The 14,147-nt window shown below is 38.4% G+C and overlaps 1 protein-coding gene across 2 annotated transcripts in view; it reads left to right on the plus strand.

Moving 5' to 3' along the window:
- SVIL (supervillin) overlaps positions 1–14,147 on the plus strand; it is a 64,002-nt gene that overhangs the window by 15,739 nt on the left and 34,116 nt on the right. Inside the window, exons 8-12 of one of the 2 annotated variants that reach the window (XM_035902427.1) lie at positions 652–713; positions 1,033–1,172; positions 3,279–3,531; positions 6,051–6,537; positions 8,128–8,347. In XM_035902427.1, coding sequence (XP_035758320.1) covers positions 652–713; positions 1,033–1,172; positions 3,279–3,531; positions 6,051–6,537; positions 8,128–8,347 — 1,162 coding nt within the window. Of the gene's footprint in view, positions 1–651; positions 714–1,032; positions 1,173–3,278; positions 3,532–6,050; positions 6,622–8,127; positions 8,348–14,147 lie in introns of both variants that reach the window. The other variant, XM_035902428.1, reaches the window with a different exon arrangement.

A 14,147-nucleotide genomic window follows, 5' to 3' on the forward strand; every position in this document is an offset into this window, starting at 1 on the left:
ATCTCATGAGTAGCTAAATTTAGGTTTAATGCCTTATGCTATTTGAAAGCTGATATTCTCTGCAGCTTTGAGATGCTGGCTTTTGGATCTGGAAGATGCTGATCTTGGCTCCTAAGGATACCAGTTGAGCCTCTGAAAAATGGGTGCACAATGTGGTAACCAGAATGACCAGCTTCCAGGAGAGACCATCTTGTATGGTCAACTAGTAGAAAATAGATGTTCTTTATAGCAGGATGAATACTGACTCATAAGACAGTCTTTCAGTCTAATTATTTTCTTAGTCCATGTGTTATCATATGTTATCGAATATAACAAGTTTGGTTATTCATAAAATATTGTTTGGATAACTTGAAAGCACATGGACTGTCCTGGACACAAGTCTTTTGTTCTCAATTCCTGTTAAGAATTTTCCTGTGATGCAATACATGTAAATACAAGTAAAGTTTACATAAGTTGGTTCACGATTAAGTCTTTTGTTAAAGGGCGTAACAGCCAGCTTATTTGCTGGTGGTGCTTCTTGTCTTAATAAAACTTAATTTTTGAGGACTTCAGAAATCATTTAGTAAAAAAACCAAAACGAACCCTTGCCCTTAATATGAGCTTGATTTGTTACGCTCAGCCTCCTTTCTTTTTTTTTTTTCCTTTGTGTAGACGAAGAAAAATTGGACGACCGAGCCAAACTAAGTGTAGCTGCAAAGAGGCTGCTTTTTAGAGTAAGTATTACATTTTCTTAATAGAAGGCTGAGTTAAACTTTTCATATACAAGATGCTGAAGAACCTGAAGTGCATTAGAATGAAGTGTAATGCAGTTAACCAAGTCCAAGCTACATAACTTTTTTTTTTTACTTACTCATTTAGAGAAATGTGTAGTTAGTTTTAACTCCGTGATGCCTACTGTGCAATTATATCCTGCTTCTAATTCAGAGATGGGTATTTGGGAAATTTACTACTTTACATGCAAGAAAGCTAAAAAGAAAATACTGGTTTACAGCTTTTCTTCTGTGGTTTTAATTATGACATATGTCCTCTTAGGAAATGGAAAAATCATTTGAAATGAAAAATATTCCTAAACCACCTACAAGAAGTTCAGCAGTAGAGAGAAGACTGCGGCGTTTGCAGGATAGATCACACACACAACCAATTACCAGTGAGGAAGTGGTCATTGCAGCTACGTAAGTCTTGTACATATGTTGGCTCTAACTTTGGTTCCTTCTTTTAATCTGGGAATAAGTTCCATGTATGTGGTGTTTACAACTTTATAGCAAGGAAAACATTTATTGTTAAGGGCCAACTTCCTTGAGAACCACAGGGGAAACTATTGAAATTCCTTTTTAGAAGTAGAGTAAAGAGTAAAGCATAACTTGTATGACCTGTAATTTGGCAGAAATCTTATGAACCTGTAGATTAGGTAAACAGGATTAATCATAGCATTGGTTTGCAACTCAAATGAAAAAGATACTTTGCACTGAGGGAAATCTGCATAATTTCTTACAGAATGTATTTGTATTGGAGAAAGCCTTTTACACTGAAATCTCAAATGTACCTTTTGGAAACGCATTTCTTGCCCTCTGGTCATACATCATGAAATTTTCCTGAAAAAAGGAAAGTCATTTTGGGGGAAAATTAAACAATGGTGAAAGAACGTTCAGCTAGTGATCTACTAAAAGGTAGCTTATGTTATTGGTGATGAGTAACTTCAAGAGACAACCTGTTTGCTTCTCTAGGTTTTTAGTTCTTTCAAAGTATTTGAAGTTACTTTGCGAAGGTTGCAGCAGATAACTCAGTTAATTCAAAATCATTGCTGTTTGTTTTTTCTGTTTTGTTTTGGTTTGGTTTTGGTCTTTTCTGTAGTTAACGCTTAATGTATTGCTTTTCTTAATGCTTTTTTCTTCTCTCTCCCTGTGAATTTTCCCTCCTTGGCAATTCTTTAAAGTGAATCTACCCCTGCTTCACGTTCTGTGAATACCCACACAGTAGTGACAAGAGTACCTAGTCCCACTGTAGTTAAGAGCACTGTACAACCTATCAGGTACTGGGGGGGATAAACATGCATGTTACATGGAGCACAAGATTCCTCAATAGCAGATGCATCTTTAAAGTCTTGAATGCCTTTTCAATGTGTCAAGTCAGTACTGGTGTCAAGAATATTTAAAACATTCATCAACTTCATTTATGTTTGCATGATAAAAACAATGCAGCTTCTTTTTCTTTTTGTCAAGCATCTGTTTTCAGGCCCTTTCTAACCACACTTACCTGTTCTAGAAGCGTATTCTTCTTCTTTGTGAAAGAAATAAATTTGCATGTGAGCAAACCTAGCAGAACCCTCTTTGCTCTTGTACTTTTTTTTTTATACAGTAACGTCATCTTGAGATGAAAATACCAAAGCTGGGTGCTCGATTTCACAAGCAGTACATATCCTCTTTCTGTGTCTCTACATATATTTTTTTTTTAGCTTGCAAAATTAAAGGAAAGATAAGAAATTGCACCACCTATAGGTAAAGTTGCAGAATACTGTTTGGCTGTTCTGAATGAAAGAATTTTAGCAAAGACCATTAGAAAAAAAAAAAAAAGGAATACTATTAATTCCATAAATGTGGCTGAATCTAGCTAGAGGTGAATAAAATATATTATTGTAGAGACAAATGCAGTTTCAGCTTTTATGAATGTGTCTGCCTTCAGCATTGGTCAAACAATCTTCAAAATTAATGGAGTATATTTCAGAACCATTCTTTATTGTTGAGTTACTCCAGATAACTCAAAACAAAAGACAGTCTGAATTCTGTTCCGCTTAGATTATAAGAGGCGTTACAATTTATGCTAACCTAAAAGCAGCACTAACTGGGAGCTTAAATCTGTCTTTTAAATGTTTTTATCATATATGCTTCACAAATTATATCTAATAAAATTGAATGTTACGTAAATTGCACTGTAGGACCCCTGTTTGTTCTACAGCAGGCATCTTAAATGTCTCTCCAGAGCTCTGTATTCTGTATAAAGTGATTGATCAGAAAAGTGTCTCTTCAATCTTGAGTTCCCCTTTTAAAAAATTGTTTTGCCTCTATCAAATGAATTTGTGAATGAAAATTTAACTTCTTTTAAATCTTCAGTTGTTGAATTAGAATTCATCATGCCAATGTTGAACCACTGCATAACCACTTAGGCTGCTATATTACATTGGCTATTGTGCTTCATGTACAGTTCTTCTGCTCCTGTCAGGCTGAGATTTTAAAACTTCATCATGTCGTCTTCAAAACTCATTTCCTGTTCTGTTTCTTCAGCTTGCAGGCATCAGCACACCAAAAAATTTTAGCTAAAGAGGAGATAAGAGCAGCCAAAGAGGCGATGGGGCAAGATCAGTCTGAGGAACCAGATTCTTCCACCTTAAGTTTGGCAGAAAAGATGGCTTTGTTTAATAAACTGTCTCAACCAGTATCCAGGGCCATCTCCACAAGGAGTCGAGGAGATATTAGGCACAGGAGAATGAATGCTCGTTACCAGACTCAGCCAGTCACTCTTGGAGAAGTTGAGCAGGTAAGTGCAATTTTAGTACTTTCATTTGTTTCTTTTTATTGGAGCAAACAGCTTCAGTGTAAGATGCTGTAAGAGTCGGCCTTTTCTTTGCTCTGAGCTACACACTGGGGTCATGACATATTCGCAGGAAAAAGCTTGTCAGGAAGCAGTCTTCTGACGTTCAGGAACAACATACTCTACAATGTTCGACTTCATTGGTGTGTTTTCAAGAGTATATCATTAGTGCTTGATGTACCTTTCACAGTGTCTGTCTTTTCCGGCTGAATGTTACATGTCTTCTAAAAGTAAATTCCTGACCAAAGGGGTAAAAACTGTGACATGTATCATCATGCTTTAGATGTATTTTCAGGGAATTTTGGAGCTTTGTCATGTGCAACTTTCAGACTCATTCCTGAAAGCACTATATATTTCTGTTACTGGGACATATTCTGTCATTTTTCGTCTTGGAGGGGCCATTGATTTTTATTTTTATTTTTTCCCCCTAGAAGCAGAGTACTTCGGAAATTCAGAAAGTTGTGGTCAAAATGAAATTATTTAATATGTGCAGTGGAATTGGGCTTCCTGTTCTGGAATCCTTGATATAATTGGAATTGCAAAGGAGTGCCTTTTTAGTGAAGTTGAGCAAAAGATGGCCCAGCAGTGGTCTTTCAGAGCTGATGTTCACAATAGCAGAAACATCAGTCCCTTAGTATTACAGCTTTAAAAGAAATCACTTTAACAGTGAAGCACAACTTCTATGCATGGCATATTTCTAGGGAATCTGTGTTAGAAAGTTCCTTACCTTCTCTTTCTATATGCTTTACTCATTATTATCTTTTTTCAGTTTTAGAATAATAGAATAGCAAGAAGGCAGGATTTCTCTAACCATATTGGTGCAAAGCTGTACAGGTAGATAATGGTACTTTATGCCTACTCTACTTAGGCATAAAGCAGTAGTAAATATTTGGTAAATATATTTTAGCAAGATTTCCAGACCTTACATAGTCCTCTTTCCATTCGTTTTCTGCATGCCAACCATTGTCACAACCTGGATTTTTTAACGATTGTGTCACTAGCTTATTTGGAGGCCAGGAAGGTGATCAACAGAAATGGGCTGAAGCAGATGGTAAAGAGGCCAGTGACAGTCACATTAGTTTGTCAGACTTTTACAGGACAAATTTGCTTTTCAAGCAAGGAAATGCAGAGGAAGCACGTTTTGTCATCTCTTTCTGAACCTAGCAAAAAAACCCAGAGTTGACTCTGAACCAAGCTCAATGGGAGTGTATTTTCAAAAAGACTTTCTATAATGGAGTGTTGGGATGTTTTGAGATGCAGTTACAGTTTTTCTAGGAAGAAACAAAAGAAAGATAAGTAGAGGTTACGTTACCAAAATACATAACTGGAAATGTAAATATCTTGTAATTAAAGCTGAAATTCCTTTGCTGATCTCCTCTAAATTTCTAATTCTGATAGATGCAATGGAAAAAGAGTAAACTGGTAACTATTTTCTTTAATCTTTCTTTGGAATCTTTGAGCTAGTGTACTAGTCTTCGCTCTGCTTTCCAATTTGTTTAATGAATGACTGTGTTGTCTATGCTTTATGGAATTTGCATGTGCATTTTAAATTTTCAGTTGATTTCCTCCTACTGGTGTGATTTTGTCTCTTCCTTTTGCATGCTGTTCACTAGCCCTGCAGTTTAAGAAAACAACAAAAAGCCAGACAGAATACCTCTCCTGATGTGTATGAAGGCATGTTTGTCAGTCTCTTTCATAGCTTTTTTTCTCCTTTGGAGAAGGCAAAGCCAAGCTCTGCATTTCAGAAAAACTAGTAGACACAGTTTCTACAGAAACACTGTAGAGGCCGGCAAAGCAAATTTGAAGGTTTTTTTAATATGCTGCTTAGATTCAAATACTTTGCTCAAAGATGCATGTGGCAGCCAATGTTTGATATTTGAAAAAGTCTTAGATGAACAGTCCTGCGTGGGGGTGATTTATGTGGCAGAAGCGTCAGGAATGTCTGCCCTATGTAGGACAGCACGGAGCAGAGTCTCTCTCTGGCACTGAGCTAGCTCCAGAGCTGGAAGCTGCATAACCCTATCAGAGCAGAGCTGTGCCAAAGCTAATTAGCCCTGCTGAGATGCAGAGTTGATTAGCCTGGGCACGTGGCATGTCATCCGGTGTCTGGAACCTGAGCTAATTCCTTTCCCCAGTGCTGCACAGTACCATGTCAGCGTGAAACTCTTCTGGAGCCCTGACACGCCGTCATGTTGCATGCTACACATAAACCCTTTATTACTAAAGATGTTGCTGTCCACATGCAGTTGTTTCTTCCCTGGGTGGAATAATCCATCTGCAGCCAAATGATGGGGGCATGGTTGCTCTCCTTATCTGTTTCTAATCTATAATATTAGAGCACTATATTCATACATAAGGACACCTCTGAAGAACTGACCAATTAGACTGTTTTCGGGAATTTATGATTTCAGAGCTTTTAAGTCCCCTTTTTTCTTCTTTTTTTTTTTTTTTTCTGCCCATCATAGGTACAAAGTGAAAGTGGAAAAATTACTCCCCTGTCAACTGCAGTTGCAACATCAGTTTCAACGATGGCATCTGCCCTTTCTCCACTGTATGCTGGAGACCTGCATGCAAAGCCAGCTAGTGATGGAAGCATGAGCACTGCCACTAGAGCTGATTTGAGATTCCACTCTTCAGCAGAAAACTCGGACTCTTCAGGAAAACGCACACAGAAGTCGGAACAGTGGCAGCCCTCGATGGAAGCACTAGAAAGCAACAGAGCTTCAAAGAAGCATGAAGAAGAGAGAAAAAGGTTTCTAGCACATGAATCTAATGAAATTACAAAGTACAGCTCCTTTGAGGAAGAAACAACACATCCTGTTCCTGAAAAAACAGGAGACTACCATAAAGAGACAACATACAACTTCCTGAGGAAGGGCAGCATGGAACTGTTTAGTTCACAAGCACTTTTTCAGCCTCTTGAACAGAAGGAAATTGATACTCGCATGCAAGGTAAATGGGAAGTCGAAGAAGCCCAGTCCTTTGAAGAAAAGATGAATTTGGAAAGTGTTATGAAAAGCAAGACTTTGCAAAGAGGTGCAGTATATACCTACTTTTGGTGTAGTCTTGTTCAGCAAACAATGGTGTCTCTATAGTTCTAAAGGTCTTCATTTCAAGCATTAATCAAGGCTGGTTATTTTACCTTTTTTTAACACTGCTTAAAGGTAGAGAAATACCTGTGAAATCTTAAGTTTGACGAATACAGTTTTCTCTTTGTTATTCTTTCAATTCTTCAGCCTTTAAAGATGGCTCAATTTTATTCAGATTTTCTTACTTTGAAAGAAGTGATATTATGTGCTGAAGCTAAGATTTTTCCTTTCCTCTTTTGCCCTTGCCCCTGCCCTCCAAAATGCTGAACGAGCTTAAATTTGCTGGTCTGAGTGAAGTGTCTGCTCTTAATTGCTGCCTTCTTGTGCACGTATGGTTATGTATTAATTACATATGTACATGTATAGCTAGTAGTGAATAATTTTCAGATAACTAATTTTGCAAAACTTGCTGTTATTTTCTCTTCAATGTGGTGGCAAAATATAAACCAAATAATTCTCAGAGCAATTACATTTCTGTAGGCAAAACATCATTCAAACTTTATAAGTAAACTCAGCCATCTATAAATAAAGTGCTTGGAAATAATCAGTCAATTTGGTCATGGCATAAAGCCTTCTATTCTGTTGAATTTAGAAGGATGTTGTATTAGTTTTCTGTTTTAAGATGATGGGGTACAGGATCACTGTACCATGTAGTGCTAGAGGCACTTTTGTCTTCATTCTGTGAAGTTAATTTATTTTGAATTTAATGGTCTTCAAACAAGTGTAGGGAGGAAGGTATAGTTCCGCCTGTATTCCCCAAAAGCAGTGTCTTTTCTATCCAATTAACTTTCGATGACTGCAGGGAGACAGAGACTGGAATAAACAGGAGCAGTTGTGTATCAGAAGTGTGTTGTGCTTGTAAACTTTCAAAAAGAAAAATGACAATCACTTATATTTCCTTAAGGATAGCTGTAATGGTGCATTTATCTTTCATCAGGGCAGTTTTTCTAGTGGTTTAATTGCTGCTTGAAAAAACAAAAAAGCCTCCAACACCCTCCTAGAAAATAATATATTCATTAAGCTATTAACTGTCCTCCTAGTATGCTACTTATGCATTAAGCTGCTTTACCAATAAGTTAATTTCTTATCTAAATTTTGTCTGCTTCTCTTCCCCTACTCTGTGTTCCCCTCTCACATTCATCTGTCCATTTGTTTTCCTGCTGGTGTGATGACAGGAGCAGCAGTTTGTGCCTCATCCATATGAAGTTCAGAATTGTGTATTAAACATGATATTCTGTGGGTTCATATGAACTTCAGTCACAAATGGCAGTTCTATGCAGCAGATAATATTGCATTAGTCTTTGTACTCTAGCTCAGCCAGAAATTTTTCACTGTTATGATAGCATGTGATTTGAATGTTAAAAAACACATTTGCAGCTTCAGTGTTAGTAATGTAAAATATGTTTGAGAATAGCGCTAACTCTAATTCAGCACTTCTCTTTTGAATGGGCAGACCACGCTGAACCTACTTCTGAACTCACCAGCACATCAGCAATGAGGACAGCTTCACAAACTGCAGCTGCAGCATCCTGTAGACTACAGGAGCTCTCTGAACAATTGGAAGGCAAATTTAATAAGAATTCCTGTGAGATGTTTTCTGTTGGAGAGAACAAAGCACAAACGACTGAGGATGTCCTTGATAATTCTAGCAAAACTATGTCAATTAAGGAAAGGTACTTAAATTTCACTTTTTTAAAAATTATCTCTATAAATACAGTTATTAGACTGATGGCATAAAAAAGAAGCTTTAAACCTGTTTCTGAAAAAGCTAAGTAGTGATTATTAGGCTTTATTAGATGTCATATACTAACAGCAGAAACATGCAGCTAATCTGCCTGACGTGCTTCTAAAGCAGATGGTGGTGAATGAGAATTACTGTTCAAGAGAATGCGATAATCTGATTTTGAAAGAGCCATCCAAAAAATCAATAAGTAGTTCAGAAAATGAAAGCTGTAAAAATATGCGTTCTAGTTATATGTATACTGATATACTCAATGTACTTCCCCAAGTTCTGCTTTAAATTGCAACAGGTATAATGGGACTTTTTTTTAATAGCTAGTTGCCGTTTTGTCTTCCGAGAACTTACTGTAGGGGTTTTCAAAGAGTAATAAGTTGGACAGGTTTATGGGGGTATTAGAAATATTTTTCTAACCCAAGACAATTCTGATCTGAAAGAAAATGTTAAGTGTGTTGCACTTGGGGGAACAGTAGGAATTCATGGCTAGAGCTCCAATAGCTGCTGTAGTACTTGTAAAAATTGTAATTTAGTTAAAATTTTGAGAGTATAAACTCAGCTCCAAACTGTAAAAGCATCTGGTAGCAGTCCAGTGAGTAAAATTACAATTATTTTCTCTGGGTTGACAAATAGGCCTATTTTTACTCCAGTTTTATGCAGTGAAAGCAGAACCAATAAATAAAAATAGCTGCTTGATTAAACTTCACTGTGTAAAAGTATTCTTGCACTTCGTGAGATGGGTGTGATATTAGGAACTCCAAACCATTATTTTTTTTTGAACATGATTCCAAAGCTTACTACTTAATGTATTTCTAGGCTGTGTGTGTGTCATCCTCATTTATAGAGCACCCCCACTCCTGTTATCCCCTTAACATAAAGAGGGGGTGCAGGGGTAGCTACAACAGCTGTGCCGTCTTAGTCTCCCTTCTGAAGGATGTACTTACCTTTTTAAGTTTACTGTTTATTGTTTTGTTTAAAGCAACCTTCATCCCTCCCGTCCCCCTTCTGTAAATATGTCAACTGTCTGGGCAGATAAGGTTTAAGACCATTAACTTCTGGTTTATAGGTGGTAAATGATCTGCCTTCGCTGATCCCTGGTGGGGAAAAAGAGGTTGGAGGGAAGGGAAGATCCAAGTATTAGCAGCTGTTTCAGTCCTAAATTTAATCCTTCAGTTGAGTTGATCTCTTGAGGAACTGATGTTAAAGACTCAGTCACACTCGCAATCTGGAATCGCTTTCATTAGGCCTCCAAGACTGTCTAGTCAGTCCCAAAGCTGACAAAAGAAAATACCTGCTGTCTTGTCAGGAATTTGTATATTCTGATTCCACAAATGTCTGTAAATGGCAGAGCTGGTATCAAAATGGTTTAGCCTTCCAAAATACCACAGTAATCTACTTCTTGGCCCAGAATTAAAAAACTACAACCAATCATTTGCTTTTGCTCGGCTATAGATGATGCCAAGTATTCATAAACATCAAAGAACATTTCTGCTAAAGATTAGCTATTACACTTTGGATTTTTTTTTTCTCCTTTTACTTTCACTAACTTCATCTTCCCATCCAGTGGATTTTTCTGGCTGTGTCAGACATTCTTTCACCTTATGGAAGAACAGCTTTTCCACAGATGTAATGATATTTGGGCAGGATGCATGCAAACTGGTCTGGATGAAAGTGTTTTTCCACGAAGACTTATTTCACTGAACCAATATTATCCTTGTGGAGAGTGAGCGCATACCTGGCATTTTCAGAATTACCCATGTTGTATGGAAGAGTGAAAATCATGATTTTTCAAAGAAGAAAAGACACCTACCCTCTCCTGTTCTGCAGACATGCAGCTTGGAGGTGAGAGGGAGCAAAGGCTCATATCTTTGAATAGTTTCGGCTGTTTTGTTTTAAACAGCCAGGGCCAATCCACTGATGTGTTATATATGAGTGGTGGAAACGTTTTTTTTTTAATTGTCTTGCCTTCATGAAGAGGAATGTCTTGGAGGACTTCGAATGGAGCATCAGTTGTGTGAAACTACCTGTCTTTGTGCATTTATGGAGACCACAGTTGCTAGAAGGCCACCCTGTCAGCTGCGTGCCACAATCACCATTTAAAAAAAACTACAGATAACTAATTTCTGGTGGACCTCTTGCCATCATTTATTCCTTCTCAGGAAGAGCCCAACCTAAACCTACTTTTCAACCTTTTTTTGATGTATGGACACCGGAGCGAGACTTTCTTATGCAGAGTGGTCCCTACTATAGCGAATTTATGCACTCTTTAATAGTCGGCTTTCTTTTTGTAGTTACTTATCTTATATTGGCCTCCCAGGATTTATGATTTAGCTGAAAAGAACTGGTCAGGTGTAGCCAATAGAGTATATGTGAAAGCCAAGCCAGTTTAATCTGTCCCAGGGATTACACTAGTAGCTAAGATATTGAAATACTGCCACAGGAGAAAGATGTGTCATTTTTGACAGGTTTTTTTGCCAGGACTTTAGCCAAGGCCTTTCATACAATCCTCCTTGTTTAGGCAAGGCCATTGTTCAAATCTTGTTTCTATTTCCTATTTCTATTATATGTATTAATCCAACATTTTGCCTTCAGCTTTGAAAGCTTTTGCTTTGAGCCTGTCCTGACACCTCTGGAATGACAATCATTCATTCTGTCTTGATGGCAGATATTCTGTCTCAGAGGCAGGTGAAAGGAGGATGCAGAGCACGCTGTCAAAGATGGGAAGATTTGTAAAAAGCTTTTTTCTTTCAAGAAAAGATTAAAACAGATTTTTTTTCAGATTGGAAAAGGAACTTTTGGAGGCAAAAGCAGTATGAATAGAACTTTGACAGTGAATAATAAATTATTATTCATTATTTATCAAAAGTGGAAAACTGAAGGTATGCACTGAAACTTCTTGGCAGCAGGCCTTAAACAAATCCAAGGGTTAGACCCAATAATTGCCTTATTTTTGCAGACTTTCCAAAGAATACACTGTTGTCTACTTTAAGCAAAGCTAATGAGCTGGTGGGCTTGCTTGTGTAAACCAATTCACTAGTTCTTGAGTCTTTATTCATACAAAAGGGTGCCCTCCAGTTGTTGCTGAGCCAGGGCAGTCTGAGTTTATTGTTGTTTCCATCGTTTAAACAAACACATGGCTTTAGGTTTTACACAGCTATGAAGCTTTCAATTACATACTGGGCATACATATTTCTTTAAGTGGTGATTTCTTTGCTCAAAACATACAAACATGTTCTTATTCTAGGAACAAGTTGTTCATTACATATTGCAAGTGAAGAGTGGAGGGCTAGTATGAATCCATCTATATGACACAGGAGAAAACAAAGTCTTCAGAGACATAGAAGCATTCTTAGAATTACAGATTTTCTTTTCCTGATCAACCAAGCTGTTTGGGGCAAAGGTCTAGGGCAAAAACCCTGCAGTAATGTCAGATTTAAAAAAAAAAAAATAAAATTTCTGCTGAGCATCTATACACATTTTTGAATAGATCATTTCTAAGCAAAGCTGACCTGAGAGAACATAACTACTGAAGATAATTCAACTGCTTGGTGGCAATTCAGTCCCATCTTGGTCTCCTCCACAGTTTCACACATGCATGGATGCACTCCAGAAGATTAGTTCTGGGCAGTGAAATCTTGTATACGTTCTGGAAACAGTGACCGTGGCCTCAACTCCTTATTGTGAGTCCTTCTCACCCCCTACTCATCCCATGCTGTGAGCTATGAAGCAATCAGGCAATGTGAAGCCTGCCAGCACTGTCTGCCTGGGCAGGAAGAGAGGAAATAACTGTTTTCTTGAATACTAACATTCTTATTGCCATTGTGGATTTACCGTTTTCTGCATTCTCAGTTTTTCTCAGATGACTGCCTTAGGTCCAAGTGGTCATACTTGAACAGGTCAGTAGGATGGTTGCACCCCCTGGATTTTTGCAGGAAGCAGCTGCCTGAAACTTGGCTTCTGGCTAGACCTATTCATGCGGTCCTACCCTTTCCTTCTCCTCAGAGTTTCAGGACAAGACTTACCATGAGGGTAACAGTAATCGCATCTCTAAAAAGGAATCTCCGTATCTTGTGGTCAAAATAGGTTGCCAAGGCTTTAACTATTGAACCTGTTCAAATATTAATAGGGTTAAGAGTTTTGCATAATCCTTACTGAAATGCCCTAGATTAAAGGAAGTTATGTAGTAAAACTTAATTCAACTAAAATAAAAGATATTTAGTGGACCAATGCAACTGTTTGCACAAGTACTGCAGATAGACATTTTATAGAGTACTAAGAATGATTTCTGAAAGCTAGAAAATTCATACAATTATTAATTTCTGAGGAGGGTAAGCTGAAGATCAGCCCTATGTAGACCTCGTATTCCTAACTGACTTCCCCTACCCCCAAAACTAGTCACCTCAGGGTTTGTATGGACAAATAGGTTCTAATTCTAGCAAAATAAATCTACATGCTGTCCCTACCAGAGCCAGTCAGTGTCCCTTTGTGCTATATTCAGAATATTCCTCAAGATTAGGAAATAGCACTTTTAAAAGATCCTACTTACCTAAGATTAATGGTTGAACTTTAAACAAATTGAATCTTGCGGCTAGATTTCACAGCTGTATTATAATTAGCACCAAGTTACTAGTGCATTGGTAGTACTGATTTGTCACAGCAATGCCTGAGCTAAGCAAAGAGACACCAAGTGATCCCTAGGAGTCTGATAGGAGCCTCAGTCACTGGAGTTGTAGTGAAAGCAGTAACTGCAGAGTTGTCGTTCGATGTGCCTGATGAGACCTATTTGGTGGGTGCCTGCTGAATAGACCCCTTTCTTCTATGTTTTTAAAGAAAATATTTTTTAAAATCTTTTCTTAATGGGCACAAAAAAGACCAAATGTAGGATTCATTTTACTGACTTGGGACATCTACAGCATAAGCATCCATAGCTGAGCTAGTCACTCCCCATGCTTTATTGACAGAAGGGAGGGAAAAAAGCAGGGATTAGTCTAACCTATTTATATGTGTACTTTAAGATGATCTGCGTGGTACCCTGGTCTCCCTTGACTGTGCTGACAGTTTCTACTGAATCATAGAATCATAGAGTGGTTTGGGTTGGAAGGGACCCTTAGAGGTCCAATCCCCCTGCAGTGAGCAGGTTGCTCAGAGCCCCATCCAATGTGGCCTTGAATGTTTCTAGGGATAGGGCCTCCACTACCTCTCTGGGCAACCAGTTCCAGTATTTCACCACCCTCATTGTAAAAAAATTCTTCCTTATATCTAGTCTAAATATACCCTCTTTTAGTTTAAAACCATTATCCCTCGTCCTGTCACAGCATGCCTTGCGAAAAAGATTGTCCCCATCTTTCCTATAGACACCCCCCCCATAAGTACTGAAAGGCCTCAATAAGGCCTCCCCACAGCCTTCTCTTCTCCAGGCTGGACAACCCCAACTCTCTCAGCCTGTCCTCATAAGAGAAGTGATTCAGCCCTCCGATAATTTTTGTGGCCCTCCTCTTGACCTGCTTCAACATTTCCATGTTCTTCCTGGGCTGAGGGCTCCAGAGCTGGACACAGGGCTCCAGGTGGGGTCTCACCAGGGCAGAGTAGAGGGGCAGAATCGCTTCCCTCGATGTGCTGGCCACGCTTCTCCTGATGCAGCCCAGGAGACGGTTGGCTTTCTGGGCTGTGAGTGTGCATTGTCGGCTCATGTCCAGCTTTTAATCCATCAGTCCCCCCAAGTCCTTCTTGGTAGGGCT

This window comes from Egretta garzetta, unplaced genomic scaffold (assembly GCF_000687185.1).
Source record: "Egretta garzetta isolate BGI_Z169 unplaced genomic scaffold, ASM68718v1 scaffold369, whole genome shotgun sequence".
Taxonomy (NCBI): Eukaryota; Metazoa; Chordata; class Aves; order Pelecaniformes; family Ardeidae; genus Egretta; species Egretta garzetta.